General features: G+C 42.5%; 1 protein-coding gene across 3 annotated transcripts in view; it reads right to left on the minus strand.

The window, feature by feature from the left end:
• The window catches only part of RELN (reelin), a 300039-nt gene that overhangs the window by 13391 nt on the left and 262300 nt on the right, over positions 1-24348 (minus strand). For all 3 annotated transcript variants that reach the window (XM_081927578.1, XM_081927577.1, XM_081927579.1), the window contains 16 exons: positions 23894-24143; positions 20514-20682; positions 18234-18374; positions 16374-16551; positions 15085-15278; positions 12067-12323; positions 11506-11660; positions 10359-10573; positions 8311-8488; positions 7809-7984; positions 5754-5860; positions 4034-4276; positions 2611-2786; positions 2015-2088; positions 1479-1640; positions 653-810 (listed from right to left, as the gene is read on the minus strand). In XM_081927578.1, coding sequence (XP_081783704.1) covers positions 653-810; positions 1479-1640; positions 2015-2088; positions 2611-2786; positions 4034-4276; positions 5754-5860; positions 7809-7984; positions 8311-8488; positions 10359-10573; positions 11506-11660; positions 12067-12323; positions 15085-15278; positions 16374-16551; positions 18234-18374; positions 20514-20682; positions 23894-24143 — 2833 coding nt within the window. The remainder of the gene's footprint in view (positions 1-652; positions 811-1478; positions 1641-2014; positions 2089-2610; positions 2787-4033; positions 4277-5753; positions 5861-7808; positions 7985-8310; positions 8489-10358; positions 10574-11505; positions 11661-12066; positions 12324-15084; positions 15279-16373; positions 16552-18233; positions 18375-20513; positions 20683-23893; positions 24144-24348) is intronic.

The raw sequence follows: 24348 nt of genomic DNA on the forward strand, positions 1-24348 counted from the left end.
GGGACTTATCACTGTAGTTAACCAATCATTTAAATGGCAGTTCTCATGTAGCTAGTCTGGTGCTTTGATAGATTGTCATTGGAAGGCTGCACCCCTGCAGGACTGAATTTTTCCAATTCAAAATTGAAAACAGAAATGGCTTCCATAAATATGAACTGCAGGTGCAGGACTATTTGAGTTTTAGGCACCCTGTCAGTAGCTGATGGCATGAATGAGCAATGCCACTCACCTGACAGCAGGTAAGGGTAGGTGTCAGCATGGTGCAAACACATTGGCAGAATTACCAGATTGGTTCTGCTGACCTCCTTATCCCTCTCTTTCCTGGTAAGCAACAGCGGCTCAGGTGTCAGGAGATCAGGTGAGTGCCGCCTCCCTAGGCTACCGCAGCCTGTGATTTGTGCAAGCAAGTACACGTTTTTTGGGAAGGGCTAGGTGGAGCTAGATCTACATGAAGTACTATTATTGATAGGTGAAAGATGGTCTCCGTATTCACATTTCCAAACCTTTCAGGCACCAGCCACACATTGTCTAGGAGTCTCAGCAGACTTCCTCTGAAGCATGGTGGATTCCAGACCCATTTTGCTGTGTAATATTGAGTTAGTTTCAATGGACTAGATTTAAACAACAATATTAATAATAAGGAACATGACACCTTGGTATCCTTCATCACAAATGCAAATGGCTCCGGTCGTACAGTATCCATGGCCGCCACAGAGTTTTGGGCAGGATTCTCCAATGTACACATGATCAATTGCCCAGCTTTGCTTTTCTGATTCTTCTCCTTTTTGTATCCACCGGAACTGAGTCGCACTGCAAATAAAATAGCCACCGTGAGCCAGAGAGGAATGGCTGGATTATGATGGGGAGAACAGAGTTCGAACTGTCAGTCAGCTAGGAAGCTCTCTGGGTCACCTTGGGCCAGCCCTCTCTCCCTCTGCCTCACAGAGTTGTTGTGAAGATGAAGTGGGGAGAGGGAGAACCATAAATGCCACACTGAGCTCCTTGGAGGAAAGATGAGATATAATTGTAACAAACAATACATCCTAACACAAAAAGTTTTATTGTAATATTGGCACACATTATAGGCATGTTAGACAATGGATAGAGGCTACCATGCATGCTGCAGCCTTGGGTACAGTTTTACTGCCTTCTGTGTATTACAGTTACAACATTTGCTAGCCTCTTGTTCAAGGGGCTGTGGAAGATACAGGGCATTAAAATCACAAACGTTATTTTGTCCAATATATCACAAGTAATGGAGCAGGGTGTCTGCTGAAGCACTGAACCTCCAAGACATTCTCTTGGAAACAATATTTATTTTTACTGTGGGGAAATATTTCCCCAATAATATTGATTATGTACCAGAGCGGAGAGAAAATAATGTTTTAAATTGCCTCTTCTTCTGCGCCCTCAACCAGCGCCAGCTAAGCAGATGATGTTTTATTGCAATGCAATAAGATGACCTTTCAGTAACCTACCTGGATGAGACATGATCTGGCAGCTGGACAGTTATTCTCTTCCAAGTGGAGCTGTTGACAGAGTTATAGATTGTAGCTTCATGGAACTGAAATGGGGAGCAGCCAACACTATTAGAAGACGATGGAAGACATTGTGTCTGGACAAGCTGCCATGAATCTGCCCTGAAAGAAGAAAAAGGAAATAATATTGTTACAGCAGCTGAAGAGAATAATAAAAAAGTCGAGTACCTACTAAATGTCATGGAAATGGGTGTATTTAAACAAATATTATCCTTAACAATATTCTTCCAAGTAGAGTTATAAACAGACAAAGATTGAAGTCCTGTATTCTTTGCCCAGTTATAGATTTTCTTATCCTAATCCCATGATATGGGAACTTTGTCAGGAGCAGTGGAATAAATCTGGTAAGAACAGGGTCCCCATGTAGACTGGATGTTTTGGTTCAATAAGTTTCACAGGCACATTCATGACTTAAAGAATTGCTTCAAGTTTTCAAGCCCATTCCACAATATACCTCACTGTGGACATAGATTTACCTAGCATCCTTGGTATATTCTAACATCACAGAATGGAGGTCTCCACAAGATGTTGCTTCACAGCCAACTACAATCTGAAACAAACACAATAGCAATTTAATCTTAACTAAAATTAAAGCAACATTCTTCCAGCTTTGACGTTCTCTTTCTTTCCTTCTCCCTTGTCTGTTATAACCTTTTGCATGGTGAGCCAATGTTTACTAGCCAAATAGGCACCCTAAATTTTCCTGAGCTTCAGTTAATCAACATCCTAGTAAAGGTAGTGCTGTTATAATGACATTCCACTTGCGAGGGGGAGAACTGGCTTTCTTCAGGGGAAAAGGTTGCCCCTGAGATAAATGGAGCACAATAAAATATCCCTTTCCTCTAGTTGTTTCTAAAGCCTGGACAGTGCTCTTTGAATGGAAGTAGTATTTATGTATCAGTGTTATTGTTAGACACCCTAATGTGGTTCCAATAAATTCTAATAAGCAATATGCAGTAAATATTTGATAGAAATCCGAACCAGGCATCCCACTTGACCCTGTCAGAATTTCTAGGCAAATCTGATGTCTATGGACTCAACATTTTACTTTGGAAGAACAGAAGCTTCTTACTTTAAACTGTATCATATATCCTGGTTGTATAATGAGTTCCCGAGAGGACAGGATATTGCTCGTCTGATCCTTTTTCTTATTTGGCCAGTAGAGATGAAATGATGGGTTGCCACAGAAGCCTGCAGTCCTGACGGCATTTGGGTAGAAACTCCAGTTTTCTTCATGGGAAATGCCTTCTATTAACAGCAATTAGACAAAATTAAGGAGAAGTTTCATAATGTTCCAATATGTACTAAATAGATAAAAGTATTTTTTTTTGGGGGGGGGGTTATATTCATAATAGAATGATTAAAATATTCCAAAAAGTGATAGGCAGACAGGCAAGACATATATTGTTGGCGTTCTTTTCATCCTTCTCCCACCAGAGTTCTTTGAGAAGGGGTGTGCATGTACAGTATTTTTTTCCCATAATGGTGATGTACAGGGGGGGTCCCAGATGGTCACACATGAAAATACTGACCAGACCCATGTATAACTTCAGAATGGTGGTGACCTCATATGCCTTCAGTCTGTACACTGGATTTTATTAGATTTATCATTTTATGCCTGGCATTCAAGAAGCCACAGGCAGTGGCTAATTAACTTACACTGCCTCTGACCTTCCCAAAGGCATTAGGAAAAGTAGGAGTGGTGGCATATTCACCACATTTAACCCTCTATGAATATCTAAGCTAGTGGTGGGGAACCTCCTTCCCACAGCCAAAGTAGGTTGGTAGGGGTCCTAATTTGGATTGTCATCAAATCATGTCCACCTGCCCCACACCTGACATGTGACATCAGGGATGGGACAAGTAAAGATGCAGCTGAAAAAGAACGACCAGCAACCTTCAGGGATGCTCTCAGTACCAATAAGCTGATTGGTGCTGACAACAAACCTCACAGGATCAGCTGTACTGTGGAATTCCCAGTCGGGAGCACCATAGTGTAGTTGATCCCTTCCCAAAGCGGGGATTCCTAGGATCAGCTCCATTACCCAGCTCCTGATTGGGTATTCCCTAGTGTTAGCTAATCCCTGCTTTCAGAATTTAAGTCTCATCCCAGGTTCTTTCCTTTGAAGTTGGGTCAACCAGTTGATTGATAGGTATCTAGCTCTGACAAAATGGCCCACATGGGTGGGGGAGCTCAGTCCCTACCCCCCACCCTCTTAGTCGTAGCATTTGCTGATCTTTGGTGCTCAGAACTATTTTGTTAAAACTATTCAATTTCAAAATATGGTGATAATATCTATATCTAGGAAGCTTCCTTTGCATTATTTTACAAGAGTAATATATATTTTATTATGAGCAATTTATTTTTTTTGAAAAAAAACTTATTTAAAAAGTCCCCTGTGTCTTCTTTAAACAAAAATTCAAATATGGACTTGAAACTCCGTCAATCAACAAAACATAATGATGAAAAAAATGGTGACTTGCTCGACTCTTACCGTCATCAAATGTATCTACCAGTTGACTCGGATTGATCTCTGCTCCTCCAATCAGGACATTATCCAGTGCCCACTGAGCACGATCAAAGCCCGAAACCACAATTCCATTGTTAATTACAAATGGCTGCCACCAACGCAGGCGAGTTGTATTGGTCAGAGCATCTTCTGGGAGCAGGATGTAATCATGCCTGATGGAGATGTATTTCTGATAATCCATCTCATGGAGCAGTGTCCAAGATATTCCTACAGAACAAAGATTCAAGGTAAAGTAAGAACTAATCAATATCTGAGAACTGATGTTGAGATTGGATTCAAGTGGTCCACCATTATTCAGTGGGTGGCTTTGAACCAGATGCCTGAAAATGGATATGATAATAGACGACAAACACTTCCCTACTAGCACCTTGATACTAAAGATTTTTCTAAGTGTACTGATTAGAACTGTTGGTATAATGTCCATTTGATTAAGTGGTTGCATAATCTTTTTTGGCACTCTGAAGAAATCACATTTCGTTACTAATATTTTCTGAGGTAGAGTTTTGTTCATTAGGAATGTATAGGAGACTCACCATGTGCAATGTAAATATTACACTGACATATTAAGAGGAATGTAATTTGAGTGGTTAATGTGCATAAAATGTGCACATTCACCAGGACTCTTAGAGAATGTGCACATAACCCAGGCATGGCCAAAATTAGCCCTCCAAATGTTTTGGGACTACAACTCCCATCATCCCTAGCTAACTGGACCAGTGGTCAGGGATGATGGGAATTGTAGTCCCAAAACATCTGGAGGGCCAAGTTTGGCCATGCCTGACATAACCCTTCCATGAAGAGGTGTGCACATTTCCTAGTCAATATACATTCAGTCGATAAATGCACATCCCCCAAAGCCTGTTGTATGGAGATTATGTATGTTGACTTGGAAATGTGAATACCTCTTCATAGAAGGGTTATGCGCACATTCTCCATGCGTTCTGGTGAATGTGCTCCGTCACTCAACTTACATTCCCCTTAACACGTACATGGTATCAGGAGAGCAGCAGGTGACTAGCTGTCAGATTAAATGTCAGTTGCCTTATAACAAAAATAAAGTGAGTTTAAAGAAGTAAGGTCCTGTTTATTTATAGAAGAGTTTCCAACAGAATATTTCTTGCGCAACAATGGGAGATTCTTAAGAATAAGCAGTTCCATTGTCTTCAACAAGACATGTAGTTAAAGGAGGAACAGTTCATCCAATTTCTTCTGAAATGCAGGAAAATATTGTTCAAGGACAAGAATGAGGGCATGAAAATATATTTCTGAACACCATACAATTTTATTCATCCAAATGGCATGGGAGACATCCAAAATATCTGGATTATCAGAGGAGTTTCAATAAACTAGAGTGCCTGTTTTCACTGGATTATATTGACATATAGCACAGATTTAAGATTTACTGTTATCCTTCCTCCCACACCACATTTTAGTGCCTGTGCGTCTGTGTTACCAGAACAAAAGGCAGGAAAGAGGCCATCTAGGCATACTGACTTTTGCAGCCAGTGATTTTAGATAACTATAACTTTCAGGTAACTGAATTTCAAGAGCAAGGGCTCTGCTCTGCTGCAAATCATACCTCTGTCTGGGGGCAATGTTCTTTTTTGGGATTTCCCCCCGAAACTGTACGGTGCTTAAATATAAGCAGAAATATTTATTAGATATCATTAAAATAGACCCTTGCCTCCATCTGTTGAATAATCCAGCAGAACTCCTTCCTTTCGACACGTTGGTCTGTGACATGTTGTCATGTTGTTTTCACTCCCAATTCTTCCCCAATATTGTAAAAATCTGAATGAAAAGACATTGGTGGGTAATCATAATAATTGTGTGTTCCCAAGGAAATAGAAGACATTTCCCCGCATAAATGAAATTGAAACAAGCTCAGACAACATATACAAAACAAGGAAAACCCTCGAATCAGTTGCATGGTGAGTATAAAATACATGCAGAATTGAAACTGTAATGAGTCTTTATTGCATAGTTCAATGACATCTGTATTAGAAGAGGGGTCGCTGGCCTGCAATATTGATAACTGGAGTTCTCAGGTCCCCAAATACAGTAGGAATCAACTAGTGAACACTTGTCCCTTGTACGGCTGGCCCAATACATTTTAATGCCTGAGGTGGATCAGCAAATGTCCCTACTTCTTCACTAGGTGACCTTTGGGCAGTCACTGACTCTCATCCTAAATTACTTCACAGGGGACTCAGCTAGATTGGTAAAGAAAAAGCGTTTTATATGCCTCGTATATGCGATATAACACTGTGACACCAGGTGGCGCTGTGGAGCCCCATCTTTCCCTAACAGATTTCCCTGTACAGTATTAGTCTGCAATGCGTTTAACTGAGTTGCTTCTTTGACGTATCTAGATCCAGCCAGGGTTACTAGGAGGGTAAAAATGTAAAAGGAGTGGGACTTATGTATGCCACTTTTAGCTCCTGGAAAACGAATGTGATACAACCTAAAATTACAAGAATTTGTAATTCTTGTAACGTAACTGTCATATATGTTATGAACAGTTCAAACTACTCCCCAAGCATGTAAAATGGATAGCTATGCAATGTATGGCACCTGCCTGTGTGCACACACATTTACAAGCATGTGCCATTCAAACAAGATCCATTCATTACCCCAGCTGAAGATTTAACTTATAGAGACTCTGGGGAGGAGCACAAACTCTTATAACTCACACTTTAAAAATAAACATGACAAACTTGTGCCCCAACCATATGCCTCAATCTTCTGCATGTTCAAAGAAACTTCACTATAAATCTTCCCCTCCCCCTTTCCTTCTGGCAGCTGTTAGGCACAGAAATATCTCAATGGATAAAGGAAACTTGGGGTTTGTCTTCAGTGTTAGTCCTACCCTGAGAAAACTGTCTAAAATTAACAGACACAACTAACTTACTTATTAATTCCAAACAGTCATTGAAATGGTGTTAGGAGAAACATTACGGGGTACTCTTTCGCCAGTGCTATTTTTCCTAGAAAAAGACGTACTGAAATTCACCATGAACGCCTCCCTCGATCTCTTATTATGGCAATGGTGCCCACCTGAGAGGTGCCGGAACTGAGTTCTGGTGAGTTCTGGTTGAAGAAAAGCCCCGTCTTTAGCCCCATTTCAGTACCTCATATGCAAGCTCAGTCTACTGTAGCTTGGATCAGGCCATGACCTACTAGTGGGTCCCAACAAATCAAAGGCAATTATTTTCCCACTATCCCCACCAAGACTTCTTTTGTCCTTTCCATCTGTGACACCAGAGTGACAGCTAGTGTTCATTGTTATAAAGTGACTACCTGTACAACTAATTACACTGGGGCCTTCAAAGCACTCCTTATCTCCTGCCTTTTCTTGCATATTACATTTTGTAGGCTTAAATCCTTCGTACTGGTGACATACCAAACCTACTGATTTCAAGTGAGGCAACTAAAAATGTATGCAGGATTGCAGTTGCTGACTATATAGATATTTAAGAATGTGAATCATGTTTTGTGCTTGTGAAACTGTGGATGATAATAATTTAACGACTCTTTTTACGAAGGCCAGTGAATTGATTCTCTCACTTACTCTTCCAAGTTCTGCCTTCCTGAGCTGACTCTGAGTGGGTGCTTTAAGGGAAAAGGCTCATATACCTTTGTCTGTTCCCACAGCCACTCAGTCTGCCGCTTTGTCATTATTTAAACTTTCATTAAAATATATTAGCTATGTACAACTCTATTAAGTAACCTGACATACTTTGCACCTCGCAAATCCAAGTCTTGAGTGACAGCTTGTCTCACTGTAGTGCCTCCAAAATACAGAGCTGTGTCTTCTGCTAGAATCCCGCATTCCATGCAAGCAGTGCCTCCTTCCAGAGACATCCATAAATCCGGTCTAATTTCTTCGTTGTCAAAGCGCTCCTTCAGGAAAGTCTGTTAAAGGATTTTAACATTTGAGAAGCCAGTCACCAACTCACATTTTAGTTGTAAAAAGAATAGACATTTAGCTTTTAGAAATATGTTTTTTTCACTCCTACAGTATGCCAAGAGTAATTTTACATGTAAAGTATATTTTGTTGGAACACAAGTGTCATGTTTGCTTTAATCAGACAAAAAATAAATAAAGGTTTTGCATTTTTTAAATGTTTATTGGTACTTGCATGTGAAGATTAATTCTAGCACAGACGCATATTTAGTTTTTAAAATACTTTCTATCCTGCATATTCAGTACAGTCTGCACCAAAAGATATTTAGATTACCTTCAAAGTCTGAGTTAGGTAGCAGTTTGGACCAGAGAAACCTGGATCACAGACACATTGTTCTTTCAGACAGTCTCCATGACCTCTGCAGTTGTCTACACAACCAGGTCCAAGATAGAAATTGTCAATGGCCCATTGCATATCAGAGTACTTCTGATAAAATCTAAACCGTACTGGGCTGAGTTAACACATAAACAGAGATAGAGAAAATAAGCAAAAATCACAACACAAGTAATATGCATATATAAACTTGAAGGCCATAGGACATGTCTCTCAACAGACAATACAAAATAATTTTGTATGTAGTTGGGTGTGTGTCCCTGCTTCCATTACTTGCCAACTTGGCCTACTCCCCACCCTCTCAAACCGCCCACCCCCTTGCCAACCCCCACCCTTTATACTTCATCCAACCACACAACCCCTCACATCTTGCCCAACCCCCTTCCTCTTATGGACCACCCAAACACCATCCCCTTACAGATCACCCAATCTGTGCTCCCCTCCCGCTCCAGACCACCTAAAGCTGTGCTATACAAAGTGGTTGTCCATGGACCGGTGTCAGTCCATGAGCCATCAGCTGCCAATCTACAGTGACTCCACCACAGCCCAGGTTCAGGGTGATGTTTCAGGGACCAAGTATGGTACAGGTCCCTGGCACACTGGGAAAAAGTTGCCAGTCCACCACATCAGGTATCTTGAGAAGCACTGGCCTAAACCATGCTCCCCCATTCCTCCTACAGAACATCCAAACTGCACTCCTTCTCCCCTCAATACATTGCCCAAACCTAAAACTTTCTCTCCTTTGGTCCCATCCCATGGTCACTAATGCCATTGCTGTGGGAAGCCAGAGTAAGAAGCATTGCAGGGACAAGACAAAGGGGTGATCACCCTTCCTCCCTGTAAATGGCAGAGGTGACAAGGGGAATGTGAGAAGGCTTGCAAAGCCCACTCCATGCCAATCCAACCTTCAACTTTCCAGCCTGCCTGTTTGCCCCTAGTTACATCCTCCTTGTCACTCCCTGGTCTTGGCCACCACTTGTTTGCTCAGCCAAACTGCGCACACCCCTTACAGCTTGCCCAAACCATGGTCCAGGCAAGCTGCAAGGGAACAGGCAGGGCAGAGCAGCTCCCACCTCTTCAGCCTTTGATCTCCCAGGTTGTCCTGGCTCTTCCTCTGCAGCTTGTCTGGGCCGAACTGTTGCATGGCTCCCTGCCAGCTGTTCTGTCATCATGCTGCCGTTCACATGGCCACTGCTGCATGATGACAGTCTTACAGTTTAATTATATGGAAAGATAGGAGACTGAAGATAAGTTATTACAGTTGAACAGGTTATGTAAATGAGGGATATATGGTTCTCATTCATATGAATTCTGAAATCAGTTTCCCAGTTTCCCAAATAATGGAAACTGTCCAGTCTTGCTTGTGTAACTACTAACTATATTGTTCCTTGTAATGGATGTCTTCATTCCAAATGAACTAGCAGCATCAGCATGCATAGCACAGCACCGTGGTGCAAGGTAAAGGTAAAGGTAAAGGTAAAGGTAAAGGTACCCCTGCCCGTACGGGCCAGTCTTGACAGACTCTGGGGTTGTGCGCCCATCTCACTTAAGAGGCCAGGGGCCAGCGCTGTCCGGAGACACTTCCGGGTCACATGGCCAGTGTGACATCGCTGCTCTGGCGAGCCAGAGCTGCACACGGAAACACCGTTTACCTTCCCGCTGGTAAGCGGTCCCTATTTATCTACTTGCACCCGGAGGTGCTTTCGAACTGCTAGGTTGGCAGGCGCTGGGACCGAGCAGCGGGAGCGCACCCCGCCGCAGGGATTCGAACCGCCGACCTTTCGATCGGCAAGTCCTAGGCGCTGAGGCTTTAACCCACAGCGCCACCTGCGTCCCTTACCGTGGTGCAACAGAGCCATCAAATCCTTAGCTTGATCAGTTTTGCTTCTGTGTGGTATTTTGCTACTCTCACAGAAGGAAGGATATGTCTAGAAGACCGATATGGCCACTCTGATAACATCAGTAGCTCAGATATTATTTATACTTACTTTCCTACTAGGCTTTCAGGTAGACGGTAAGTTATTCTTTTCCATCCTTTTGTTGGAAAGAAGACAGATGGCTGTGAAACACTCCCAGAACATTTGGGGTCAGCAGGTAAGCACTGAGGTATTAGGTAGCTCCAACTCACTCCAAAGTCAGTAGAATATTGCACATGGACTTGGTTCTGGGCAATTTTTTCTGAGGTTTTACAGCCGACAGAAATCTAATATAGTACATGTAAAAAGTGACACACATTTTCATTTCAGATATGGTTTTTTTCCAGCAAGAAAAAATAATAGTGAGGTTTTCATGTAAATTTATAGCAGAGTATTATTATCTGTTAGACTGATTGGGGAAAATCAGAGGTGCACGAAGGGTTGCCCAGAATTTTATTGCATGCCAATGAAAGGACAAAAAGAGAAACCTTGACCTTCTGACTTATCCAGTCAGTTTCTTATCAAGTTATCAGGCTTCCTTTCATGCTAGTCTCATTAATTATACAACTATCTGCTTAAGATACAGTGTTCTTGGTGTAGTTGAGCTCTATCGCTGTACCTGCAAGTGAGATTTTCCAGCTCAGTGGTAAGCAAGCTGTAAAAGATCAGTTTCTTTGTGGAAGACAAGACCTGATTTTTGTAAGAGATTTACAACTATAGAGGCTGAGGGGAAAACTACATGTAGCACTATTAATGTTTTCGGGGGAGGCATCCTTAAAATGGCCACTTTTATTTTGAAAGTAAAGCAGCTACAGGGCTCTCTTTCTGAACCTACTCTCAGTTTGGATTGGGGTGCCATGCCAGTTTACTCCCAAAAATCATCACCCCCCCCTCTTTCTTTTTGCTGCTGAAAGTGCTACATTCAGAGTCAAATAGTAGTCAAGTGAGGGAGAGATTTTTAACAGGAAATTGGTGTGGGGCCCTGATCCAGATAAGGAGCATGTTAGTGCCCAGTAAGGAAGAACCACCTGACACCTACCAGCAAGAAACACAAAAACACATGGAAGGTGTTGGCACAACAGAATAAATTTAAATTGTTAAAAGGGTGTTAATCGGGGCTTTTTTTCCCTAGGGGGGAGCATCAGTTCTGGTGAGTTCCAGCTGAAAAAAGCCCTGGTGTTAATGTAAATTTCTGAAGGCTTTAGAAAGCAGTGTTTACCTTGAACTGCATAATCCAGTTCTCTGTAGGAGTTAAATCATGGGTGATAGCATAAACTTCTCTGCCATCATGGCTACCACACATCATGACGCCATCAGGAGACTCGCAGAATCTTTCAATTGAACAGTCGTCATGGAACAGCCAGTGCTCATTCACTGAAGAAAATAATATTCATACCAATGTTTTAAAACTGCAGTATTTGATAATTAAAAATACTGATGGTGTTAAGTGCCGAAAACAGTTATTGGATTATTAAAACATTATTGGGTTATAATAGAAGAATGATTTGTTTCATTCTAATGTAGAAACACTATTCTCATACATTATTGCAATACTTTAAAAAAAAATGTATGGCTTTACCGATGCCTTGTTCTACAGTTATCATTTTTTTTGGCAGCATTTCTCTTTCTTTTTAACCACTTGCATGGGTGGAGGAAATTCAATGGCTGAAACGTTTCCTACTATTGAATTGCCATGTTGGGAAATGCTTCTCCGGGTAAATTCATGCTTGTCACAGAGAAGAAAAAATAATAACATGGACAACACTGGTTTTCGTCCTACCTGTTGTTCTGTCTTCCATGAACATATCAAAAGCGATCCTGCCGGTGGGTCCTGCGTCTGCGGGAGAGCGTTCATGTTGCGGCAGTGGCGCACTGCTAAATGTGTCCAACATCACAGTCCTCTGATCAGCTGACCCTGATATCAGCACATTGTCAATAGCCCAGTCACTCTGATCCAGACCATCATGCTTGGGCTGCCACCAGCGAAAACGGGTCCCCACCTCTTGGGCACCAGGAGGAAGGAGAATGTTCACAAAGCTAAAAAGCAGCAAGAGAGAGCCTGTGAAAATTTACACTGAAAACTTGAGAATTACCCAAAGATCAGAAGTACAGTTAAATGACTCTACATAGGTCTACAGTGTTTGTTTGGGTGATGATTACCTATGAGGTCAATGCTCCTCTTAGGATAAACATTACAACATTTTACTTGTTGGATTACCATAATGAAGATTTACCGTATTTTTCGCCCTATAGGGCGCACCGTCCCATAAGGCGCACCTAGTTTTTTGGGGGGGAAATAAAGGGGAAAAAAGTATTTCCCCCCCAGGCGCGGGGCTGGGGCGGGGGAGGTCAATGCTCTTCTTAGGATAAACATTACAACATTTTACTTGTTGGATTACCATAATGAAGATTTACCGTATTTTTCGCCCTATAGGGCGCACCGTCCCATAAGGCGCACCTAGTTTTTTGGGGGGGAAATAAAGGGGAAAAAAGTATTTCCCCCCCAGGCGCGGGGCTGGGGCGGGGGAGGCCCGAGCTTCCCCCGACCCCAGCCCCCAAACAGGCAGCTCTCTGCAAGCCGTGGGAGCCCAGCGCTGGCTCCCGCTGCTTGCAGAGAGGTCCGCGAAGCCTGGACGCACTGATCTCAGCGCGCGCAGGCTTCTGCATGCAGGCGACTCTCCACAAGCAGCGGGAGCGCTCCCGCTGCTTGCGGTGAGGTCCGCGAAGCCTGGACGCGCTGAGCTCAGCACACGCAGGCTTCGGCATGCAGGCAACTCTCCGCAAGCAGCAGGAGTGCTCTGCGAAGCCTGGAGAGCGAGAGGGGTCGGTGCGCACCGACCCCTCTCGCTCTCCAGGCTTCAGCGAAAGCCTGCATTCGCCCCATAGGACGCACACACATTTCCCCTTCATTTTTGGAGGGGAAAAAGTGCGTCCAATAGGGTGAAAAATACGGTAAATCCTGGGTTAGCATTCATTGCAGGACAGGGGATCAATCTAAACTCCCCCCTACTCCTGCACCCCATTGACACTCTTTGACATACAGGAATTCTACATCCTTATGCATAGTGCTTTCTTATGTAAATGTAGTTATACAGTTATTATTATTCAAATTTACATGACAATGGGTTTTTTATCAGTTATATTAAATCCTTTGTTTTGCTGTCACAAAGGGAAAGGAATGTTTCAACCAATCAGTTGGTTGCCAATGGCATGAAAACCAGATATGCAGTTATGCAGGATGACAGCATGTCCCACTGAGATGAATAAGAGTGATTAGTAGCACCTTTGCTGGGGAGCCTTTGCAAACCTGATGGCCTCCACATGTTTCGGACTGCAACTCTCATCAGCTCTCAGGACTGTGCTGGCAGGAGCTGATGGGAGCTGCATTCTCAGAACATATTGAGGGCACCTGATTTATGAAAGCACCCATACGTTATGGCAACTCCCTAATGTTTCTCTACCACAATATATAGAGAGGAATGTTCAGTTAGCTCCACCTAATTATAAAGTCTGCATAACAGTCACTAAGAATCTTTTAGCATCTGAACATACCTTGCCAAGAGTCATAATGGACAACAAAGCACCAAAATGCAATAAAGCAGTTTGTTTATCCACAAGCATGTGAAGTTGACTGTGAAAATAAGGGAATGACCTTAAACATCTATCTTCATGAGAGTTGAAAAATGGTAAGAAGAGGGCAATGGCAAGTTGCAAGCAGTGGCAGACCTGGGGCTTTAAAATTTCAGCAGTGCCCTGTGCAACGCCCAAATTCGGCAGCCCTCCCACACCTCTTGCCTTCCATTGTGCGTCATTATTACGGCACCCTCTCGGCTTCGTGCCCAGTGCAGACGAACTGATAGCACCCCCCTAAATCTGCCTCTCCTGCCAGACACATTCTCTTGTTTAATCTGCTGGTAATACACTATAAAGCCTTCTACATATGGTTAATTTCAGGGTCCCTCAGGGGTCAGCAAACTTTCTCAGCAGCGGGCCGGTCCACTGTCCCTCAGACATTGTGGGTTGCTGGACTATATTTTTTGGGGAAAAGGAATGAATTCCTATGCCCCACAAATAACCCAGAGATGCATTTTAAATAAAAGCACACATTCTACTCATATAAAAACATTCCTGGACCGTCTGCGGGGCCGGATTTAGAAGGCAATTGGGCCAGATCCGGCCCCCAGGCCTTAGTTTGCCTACCCATGTTCTGTTATCCATCCTGTTAAAGAGTGGGTGGACATAGCAGACAACATAGCGATTTCTCCAAAGCAGCTCTTTATTTGTAAGCTGGAACAGAACTGAACTGAAGGGTTCAGTCAGCCTGCTTATATAGAGCTCCAGTGCAACGTAACTGTAACAACTTTCTGTAACTATCCAATCACGGAACGTCACTTTTGATTCCTTATCTGCATATGTGGACCAGAACTATCTACAGCATCCCCCTGCTGGCCCAGGGTGATAACTTCAGTACATAACACCTCCTACTGAAACAAAGAAGCTCTCAGAGCTTCCGAGAGAGGGGCGTGAGGAGGAAAACACTACAGGGAATGACCATTTTGCACGTGACCAAGACACATGCAACCGTCGAGACACACACACACACACACACACACACACACACACACACACACACAGCTTTTAGACCCAGACGAAGGTGGAATCTGGCAGGAACAGGGGTGGAACAGGCTTATACACATTCCGCTGATGAATGCAATGACCCGAAACGCAACCAACAGGGAGTTGCCTGTATTTATAATCAAAACAGGTTTTGCATGAGCAACAGGAATATACTTATTACCCAGGCTTGCTGAACTGGTCATAAAAAATGTCCATTAGGAGGGTCCATGTGATGCCACCATTCACAGAGTACTCCAGGAGAACTCCTTGGTTACGACTGTTGGGAGTTATCAGACATCCGTACATGAAATAGAACTGGATGAATTCTGCATTAGTTAAGTTTAGATCCACTGTAACTAGCAAGCGGCTGCAAGCCTTGAAAAAGAAAAAGAAACCATTATGGCTGCAAAGAAATAATGACAACAATAACAACTATATGATTTATTTCCCACTTCAAAATATTATCAACCCAAAACTACTTTTTTAAAAACAACAACAACAACACAACACAAAACCAATTAGTGTTTTCATGGAGCAGGCCCATAATCCAAAAACATCACATTCTCAAATAGAGGGGGGGGGGAGCATTTATGTTGTAGCCCAGTAGCAGAAATTGCACTGAAAAGTGGATTGTCTCTTCAGCATTAGAATCTACTGCACTGTAAACAACAACCCAGTGCCCACTACAGAATTCTCTCCTCCCATAAACATGTCTTTTGCTCTCTCTGAATCCTAAATCACATAATCAAATAACCCTTTAAGTGTAAAATGGCAATGGCTGTCAGTTAGAAATATATAAACACAGATAGTGATACATCTAAAATAATTATTTTATCACAAATGGTTGCACTGTGCTTCTAAAATGGTTTGTCTGGAACTCAGTAGTAAATAGTAAATATGTTTAAGATGGGAATAGCTTTGTGTAAGATAGATTTCCAAAAGATATATATATATATATTGGGGGGGGGGGTGGACACCTAGGAACAAGTCTGCAAAAATGCCTATTTAGCTTTGCAGTGAAAAGAACTGCCAGTAGTTTCAATTTTGTGAGCTTGGATGAATTAAAAATTCTACTTTGAGGCCTTCACAAGCAACATGCATTAAAAATTGTTACAAATAAAATGCTTGCTTGTTTGGACCAGTGATACTAGTTTAGAACAGGTCTGTTCACCCAACAGGATTCCCCTACTTCCCGCATCCTCCATGCCACTTAAATATGCTCAGAAGATTTGGGGAAACTCCAAGAACAGGTTTAAGAGATGCACAGAGCATGCAGCGGGATGAGAGGGGGGAAAGTCTGGTTGCATGATGAGACCTCACTTCTGTGTGCATATAATACTCAGGACTACACTAAATCCCACCCCTCTATTTCCAAGTTGTTTGTAACTCCAAGGTTCTGCTTTCAATTGGCTTCTCTTTAGGGTATATTTCAGAATTATATAAAAAAAGCTCAGTACAGCAGGTACCAACCCCGCTGAAATGAAGTGCCATTCCAGAAGCTACAGCTCCACAGACAGTGCTCAGTTTCCCACCATTTACGGTTAGCCAATTCTGATTGGAAGGGGCACGGTTGAAGTTGTCTTTAAGCTGAGTGGGAAGAGGTATCTCTGGCTCATCACAGTACAGTCCACCCCAGTTTTCATCACACCTGTAAGTGATAGCAAAAAAAGAGAATTTAGCTGGTAAGGCACTCTGCATTCAATGATTTCTTCAGAATGCTTTTGATCCATTCTACAGCATTAGGATTTCCCTTGCCTCATCTACAAGCATGGTTGGAGAACTCACACAGCTCTCTCTGTACTTTAAACATGAAACACTAATTATGTGAAGTCTAATTCATAATGATACTATAATAATATTATGAATTGCCTTAATTCATAACAATACATTGCAGGAAAAATTCATTATTTTCAAGGCTCTTGCTTTTAATATTACTCAGTTTACTAGAACTTACTTTCAGATAGCTATAACTAACAAACACAGTATATAAAGTCTAAGCAAATAGTTTTAGGGCAGCCAGCAGTTTCTAGATGGAGTAGCAGACAGATGCCTTCCTCCTTCCAGTGACAGTACCTCCCAAATACCAATGGGCATTTGCTTAAATCCCTCAAAATGCACCCAGTTCCTTAGTTTCCTTCTCATGTTGCCATTAGGATCCCTTGCCTAATTTTGGTCCCCTTTCTAGAGACTCCTTTCTTCCTTCCCTGACGCAAGTTCACAAAGGTAGCAAAGCGGAAGGAGTAATATTCCTTCCACATGCAGCAAAATAGGCATCCCTTACAAAATGGTGACATGGGCCACTGATTAGGCTGGTGCTGGCTCACTTTCCTTCTTTAAAAAAAAAACAAAACTAAAAAAGAAAGAAAGATAAATTGTATTCAGAAAGAAAACAAATCCCTTTTCTTACTTGCTTATTTTAAACCACAAGCTAGAATCCTAATTAGAATCCACATCAATGTCTAAGATTAGCAGGTTTGATCTGAAGTTTCAGAGCTTCAGCTCCTTTCTCAAGGTCTTGACATGAATTAGTACATGCTCAAGGTAAGGGGACAGAATCTGGGGGGAGGGCTTAAGTTCTGCCCAGCTTGAGACCTTTTCTTCTTTGCTCTCCCCACTCCATTCTCCATCTCCCCACTCCATTCTCCATCTCTGAGGCACCAAATACAACCAGACTCCTCCCTGGAGCTGCCAAGTGCCATCTTCTGCCGCTATCAGGGGCCATTAGGCTCTACCCCTTCCCACCAGGCTCCTTACTCTAATGCATGAGTTACCAGGCCACTCCTCCTCATGTCTTATAGTCTGGCAACGTCTCTCTGAAAAGAGCGCCTGTCAGGATGCTGTCAGCGGCTCCCGGCTGGTTGCCCAGGAAGGTATAAAGACAAGGAAAAGTTTCTTACAGTACTTTGTAATTTCAGTCTTTACAGAGAGAGGCTGTAGAACCCAGCCTCTTGGATAATGGCATTGTCCCCAGTGAATCTCCACCCCCCCATCTCTCCCACTTCCTCATTCGTCATCATCACCACCTCCTCCTCTATGGGTGCTGCTAAGTGCCTTCTGCCTTCAAACTCTTTGCTCTCCTACTTTTAAGGCTCACCGGGTTCTGGGAGATGGTGGGTCGGGAATGCTTTCTAATGGCGATGTGTCAGCCAGCTGCTGCTCTGGCTCTCGCATTATTTCCCAACTCACCTCCCCGCATCTGCCTCTGAGCTGTAACCTCCCACAAATCCCTGTTATAAATCTATGCTGTCGTCCTCTTCTTCCTCCCTGGGTGGGTCCACCATTCCTCCTCCTCCTCCTCCTCTGCCCAGTCCCTGACAGCACCATACTTACATGCAATTCCCTTGAGTGCACCTCCCATGTCCACTGCACATGTCTATACAGCCATCACCTATGTAGACGTTGTCTATGGCCCATGTCTGCTGCTTGTCAAATGGAGCCGGCTGGTGCCAGCGGAAACGGGTGGCCTGGGACCTTTGAGAAAGGTGGAGAGATATGAAACAAATGCTTCTAGAGCCAAAGGAAGAGAGTTATCGCTCATCCACACTTCCGCTTCCCCCTGCTTTCTATTTTTTTAATAATAAGTTTTACAATTTTGTATTCAACACAATCATCATTGTCACCAAAAGAGTATGCAAGTCCCAAACTTCCCTCAACTTCCTCTTCTGGTTCTTTAGAGATTTGCTTCTCCTGCCTATTTTATTCTACCTTAATTCTGCATTCTTTTAGCTAAATATTATTACAATCTTATCATTTTTATACCGTCTTTTTTCAAATTACCTCTTACACTTTGTTATATTTCCAATTATTACATCTAAACTTTTATACTTGTTTTCTCAAACCCTGCTAGTGAGTCCACTTCTTTACAGTGTTTCTGTAAATACACCATATACAGTAGTTCCCAGTCCTTTTTAAAGTCTCTACTGTCCTTGTCTCTAAGTTTTCCAGTGAGCTTCGCCATTTCAGCGTATTCCATCATTTTTGCTTGCGTTCTTCTTTCGTTGGTGTCTTGTCTTCTTTCCATTTTGGGGCTAGTAATATCCTAGCTGCTGTTGTAGCATACATAGTTTCTTCCACTCTTTTGGCAAGTCTTGACATATAATGCCTAGCAGAAAAGCTTCTGGTCTTTTAACAAAGGTTGTCTGAAACATTTTTTTCATTTCATTATAAATCAATTCCCAATAGCTTTTGATTACTTTACAATTCCACCACATGTGATAAAACGTGCCTTCTTGCCCCGTGCCTTCTAGATAGGGGTCTGAGCGGTTCTGCGTTTGCCCCACAGCTTTCCCATGGAAAACACACTCTTTACCGTTGAATCGGAACCATCAGCAATCAATGGAAAACCTGATTGCTGATGGTTCCGATTCAGTGGGAAGCCACAGATTTTCCTGGGGTGAAGGCGATGGAGCTAGTGAGGGTGTGGATGAGCCGTTAGTCAGCTTCATCTTTAGAGAACTCCATTTACCAACCAACTGAATGCATGCTTGAAAAAACTGATCAGTAGATGGCAGCATTAAACTTCAAGCTAAGCTTGTATTTTCAAGTGAAAGATACAACTGTTAAACAGATTTCAGTCTTTTTATTTATTTATTTATTGCATCGCTATCCCACACCTAAGAAATTACTGAGGTGGCAGAGAAGCATTTGCTGGGGAAAAGATACTCCTGGAGGTAGAGAGAAAAGTTTTGATAATGCTATATTTAAAAATGCAGGCAACATTGACAGCAGTCACGAAATTAAAAGACGCCTGCTTCTTGGGAGAAAAGCAATGACAAACCTAGACAGCATCTTAAAAGGCAGAGACATCACCTTGCGAACAGAGGTCCGTATAGTTAAAGCTATGGTTTTCCCAGTAGTGATGTATGGAAGTGAGAGCTGGACCATAAAGAAGGCTGATCGCTGAAAAATTGATGCTTTTGAATTATGGTGCTGGAGGAGACTCTTGAGAGTCCCATGGACTGCAAGAAGATCAAACCTCTCCATTCTGAAAGAAATCAGCCCTGAGTGCCCACTGGAAGGACAGATCGTGAAGCTGAGGCTCCAATACTTTGGTCAACTCATGAGAAGAGAAGACTCCCTGGAAAAGACTCTGATGTTGGGAAAGATTGAGGGCACAAGGAGAAGGGGACGACAGAGGATGAGATGGTTGGATGGTGTTCTCGAAGCTACCAGCATGAGTTTGACCAAACTGCGGGAGGCAGTGGAAGACAGGAGTGCCTGGCATGCTCTGGTCCATGGTGTCACGAAGAGTCGGACACGACTAAACAACTAAACAAATGGATATTGACCAACATCTCTCAAAGTGGGGATTTCCAGAGTGCACTCTCTACAGGTGAACAGAAAACTTTGGTTTCAAATGGACAACAACTGGCCACATCAAATTTCTCAGGTCTCTCATTTATGGTGGGGCAACTGGTCTCAGTTCAAGTGAGCTGAGAGATTTCAGAGCTTGGCTTGATCAAGTTCACACCAATGAGATAAGGAGATTGATACTGAACAATGGCAATGGTCCCATTTTTATTTGCATGTAGCTACCACAGAAATACATTAAAAATGCAATAAAAAACCTGTAAGGTCACATATTTTAAGGATAAGCCAAAGGCAATTTACCTGGTGTAAGGAGGAAGTGGCAAAACAATCCTTGTCCATTTATTGAATGTATCTGATACCAAAATCCTCTGGAGATGGTATGTACTGCATTCAACGTTCGTTGGAAGGCAGTCTCTCATTACTGGGTGCCATGTCAGACCAAGATCAACAGAATACTCTAGTTCAATAGCTAAAAAGGTTAAAATGAGTTGAATTGTCATGACAATGGTATCATCAAACTCACTGACAACAGTCCAGCATTATAATATCAAAGTGTATTGCCAATCAAACATTTCATGTTTTGTGTAGGAGTTTGGAGTACACAGTGGTACCTTGGTTTAAGAACAGCTTAGTTTAAGAACGCTGCAAACCCAGAAGTAGGTGTTTTGGTTTGTGAACTTTGCCTTGGAATAAGAACATGTTCCGCTTCCTGTTGAGTTTGTTCCATTTGTAAATTGAGTCCCCTGCTGCTATGGGAAAGAACGCCTTGGTTTAAGAACGCTTTGGTTTAAAAACAGACTTCTGGAATGGATTAAGTTTGAAAAACCAAGGTACCACTGTATGGTCTGTAGCCTATGATGAGCACCGTATTGCTTTTAAAGGAATGCACATTTAGATATGATGCCCATAAAACTTTATGTTATGGGAGTGGCATACTTAAATAAATAAATAAATAAATAAATAAATAAATGCACACAGGTGTGCAGTGCATTGAAAGAAATGCAATGCAAACAGGCCACTTGCAGTGGAATGGGATATGCATCTGAACACACAAGATGGAATCAATATCTATTTAATGGCATGCTGAGAGATGTATTGCCACTGAGAACTAGTGGGATGTCATGGTTAAGAGGGTACACTGTTAGCACACATTCTTGGCTCAAATTTCCACCCAGTCACAAGCTCCCAAGGTAGGCTTAGGCAAGTCACGGTGACCACAGCTTCAGCCCTCCTCTACCCCTGCCATAATAATACTGGCCTATCTCACACCGCTATTGTGAGGATTACTGAGATAGCATAAGTGGAGGAGTCTGAAAAGATTAGTCACAGCGAGGAAAAAGAGAGAGACAGCAGTATCTCTTTACAAATTGCCTCCATCTTCTAAACTTTACTTGAAGGAGTTTGCTCACGCGTTTATGCACACCTCTTAATTCTTCATCAGTTGATTCCTTAACACTTGACGATTAGCAGCTGAATGCATGAACCGACTCTCTTGAAAAGCCCTGCGTTAAGTGTCACTGTAGCAAAACTTTCTTTGTTTAGTCTGTGATGTCTCATTCGCACATGCATCGTTTGCTGTTGCAATCACAAAGGGATGAACACCAATGTGCCAGCCCAACCCAACTTTTCAGTTTTAGATGTATTATCTAATCTTGATTCTAACACCTTGGTTTCAGTTGTATATACTTATACAATAATATAATAGTATAACTTACCTGGGAGTAAATCGTATTAAACTCAAAAGAATTTAGGAGCAATCCAGTGTTGCTAGGAATGGGTGGTTTAGGGTTCAGCCGGTCTCTTTCTGATGAGCCCTGCTGGTGTGGGGTGAGGGGTTCTGCCACTGCATTAGCCTCTGTTACACTTGCCCAAGGCACAGGCTGTTTTGGAGCTACCATGATTATGGTAACCAGAGCAAGGCATTGAAATAAGACCAGGAGGGCTTGGGCTGTGGCAGTGGCCAAGTGACTCCCAAGGAAGAGTTAGAATTGCTCTGTGAGACATGCCTAGGTTTGCACTGCTAACTGCTGAACATACAAAGATAAAATTCCAATCCCTTGTCATATAACTAACAGATCAGTTACAATTTTGTGTCTGAAGCCTTAAAATGTACCACAGATGTGTTGATTTCTTTTTTTAAAAAAAAGGTACATGTCATTTTCATATTATTTTGTTTTATATCAGCATGCTCTATGACTTATACGTAGATGCTGGCTGTCCTGGTTAATACAACTCCATCATAATAATGGTTGGCAGAACTAAAAGTGGGGGAAACCTAGTCATATAACTAACAGATCAGTTACAGCACTCTTAACCTTAACAGAATTGTAATGAACTGTGATTCCAAACTGAAGCATAATGATTATGTATTGGGGCCCCTAGTTAATTTCCAGACTTAAATATCTTCATTACTTATAAGCAAATTGGTTAATCTACTTTAGGGATTTTCTTTAAGCCTAATTTCCATTTTACATACAGAATCTGAAGTAATTGCTTGCAGTTAGTTGACATACACGATCAAACCTTCCTTTGGTCTAAGTTAAATCAGCTGTATGTAAATGTTACTTTGTTCCAATTTACAAAGGTGCAAGCAAGATCTAAGGTAGGAAGGAGTGTGGTCTCTGGGGTTGCAGGAACCACAATAGTTTAAAGCATGACACACCATATAATGCAACATTATATGGAACCAATGTCAGAACAAGAGATTCACGCTGGAAATGTCAAGATGCTTTGTCCTAAATTTGTACAACTCAGAATAAAGAACAGCCCCCCGTTCCAGTATTGGCTGCTGCTGGGTAAGTTCTGGTGCATACACACAGTTCACAACACATCCATAAGATCTTCCTGATTACTTTAAAGGGTGGGTCCACATGTGTACCATTGAAGTGTATGGGAAAGCTGCTGAGCTGATATGTGTGGCTCAAGCTTTGGACTGGAACGTAAGGAAAAAGAAATAATAGGAACTGTACGTGTCTGACTATTTGGTCACGGTTGTGGGCGTTCAGCACACCTGAGACAGACACACCACACTATGCATGTTCACAGTGCCCTGCCAATATATAAGACATATCCCCTCATTTAACATTTATCTCTCTTTCCCCAAAGATATAGTGACAGCCACCAACTTGGATGGCTTTAAAAGACGATGAGACAAATTTATGGAGTTATCAATAGCCATGATAGTTCTGTTCTACCTCCACCATCAGAGACAGCATGCTTCTGCATACCAGTTTCTGGAAATAACAATTTGGGAGAATGCTGTTGCACTCAGGGCCTGCTTGTGAGCTTCCCATAGGCATCTGGTTGGTCACTGTGAAGACAGGATGTCAAAGTGGGGCCTCTGGGCTGATCCAGCAGGGCTCTTTTTCTGTTATTATGTGAGGACAGTGCTTCCAGGCACGCATTTTAAATTTCAGCTCTATTCATGAGCCAGAAAACTCAGCAAGTGAGTGGGCCCTTATTTTCCACCAGTACCTGGGATCTATAAACCTTCAGTATACACAAACCACAGATGAGAGACTTCCAAGTACGCCAAGACAGAAACAACAAATCACAGTTCTCTGGTGGGAAAGCCTGTTTTAGATTCTGTATCTTTCATTGGAGAGTTGAATGAAGAACAATAAACAACGACATCAGAGAAGGCTGGCAAGTATGTAAATAGCAAATGCAGAAGCCTTTACCATAGCAGGAGTCGGTGACAGAGCAAGAAGCTGCAAAGTCCAGCTGAAGGAAAGAATCCTCATTAACAGCAATGTCAGTGGTGACAACATAGCGAGTGCTTGCTTTCTCAATGAAGACCAGGGCATCCCCAGTCGAACCACACACTGGCATTTTTGTTCCTCCAGGGTGGAGGAGCCATTTCTTGCTATCCAGGGTACTGAAATCATCTTCTAAGACTGTGTTGCCAGAGATGTTTCCGCCAATAAGGATCTGGAACACAAATGCAAGGGTTTGCTTACTTTTAAAAAGTTGAAACAGATGCTGAAAAAGCAGGGGCTTCTTTACTTTTCTTTCCAAGCACGCCTAAGTCATTGCTGATTAACACAGGGGCTATTGACACTTATATTCAATACTTCCTGATTGTTGTCAGCCCACACTGAATGTATGATGAGGCCACCAACAAAGCTCTACAACA

Source organism: Podarcis melisellensis (assembly GCF_964234715.1).
Source record: "Podarcis melisellensis genome assembly, chromosome: 10".
In the NCBI taxonomy this organism is placed as follows: Eukaryota; Metazoa; Chordata; class Lepidosauria; order Squamata; family Lacertidae; genus Podarcis; species Podarcis melisellensis.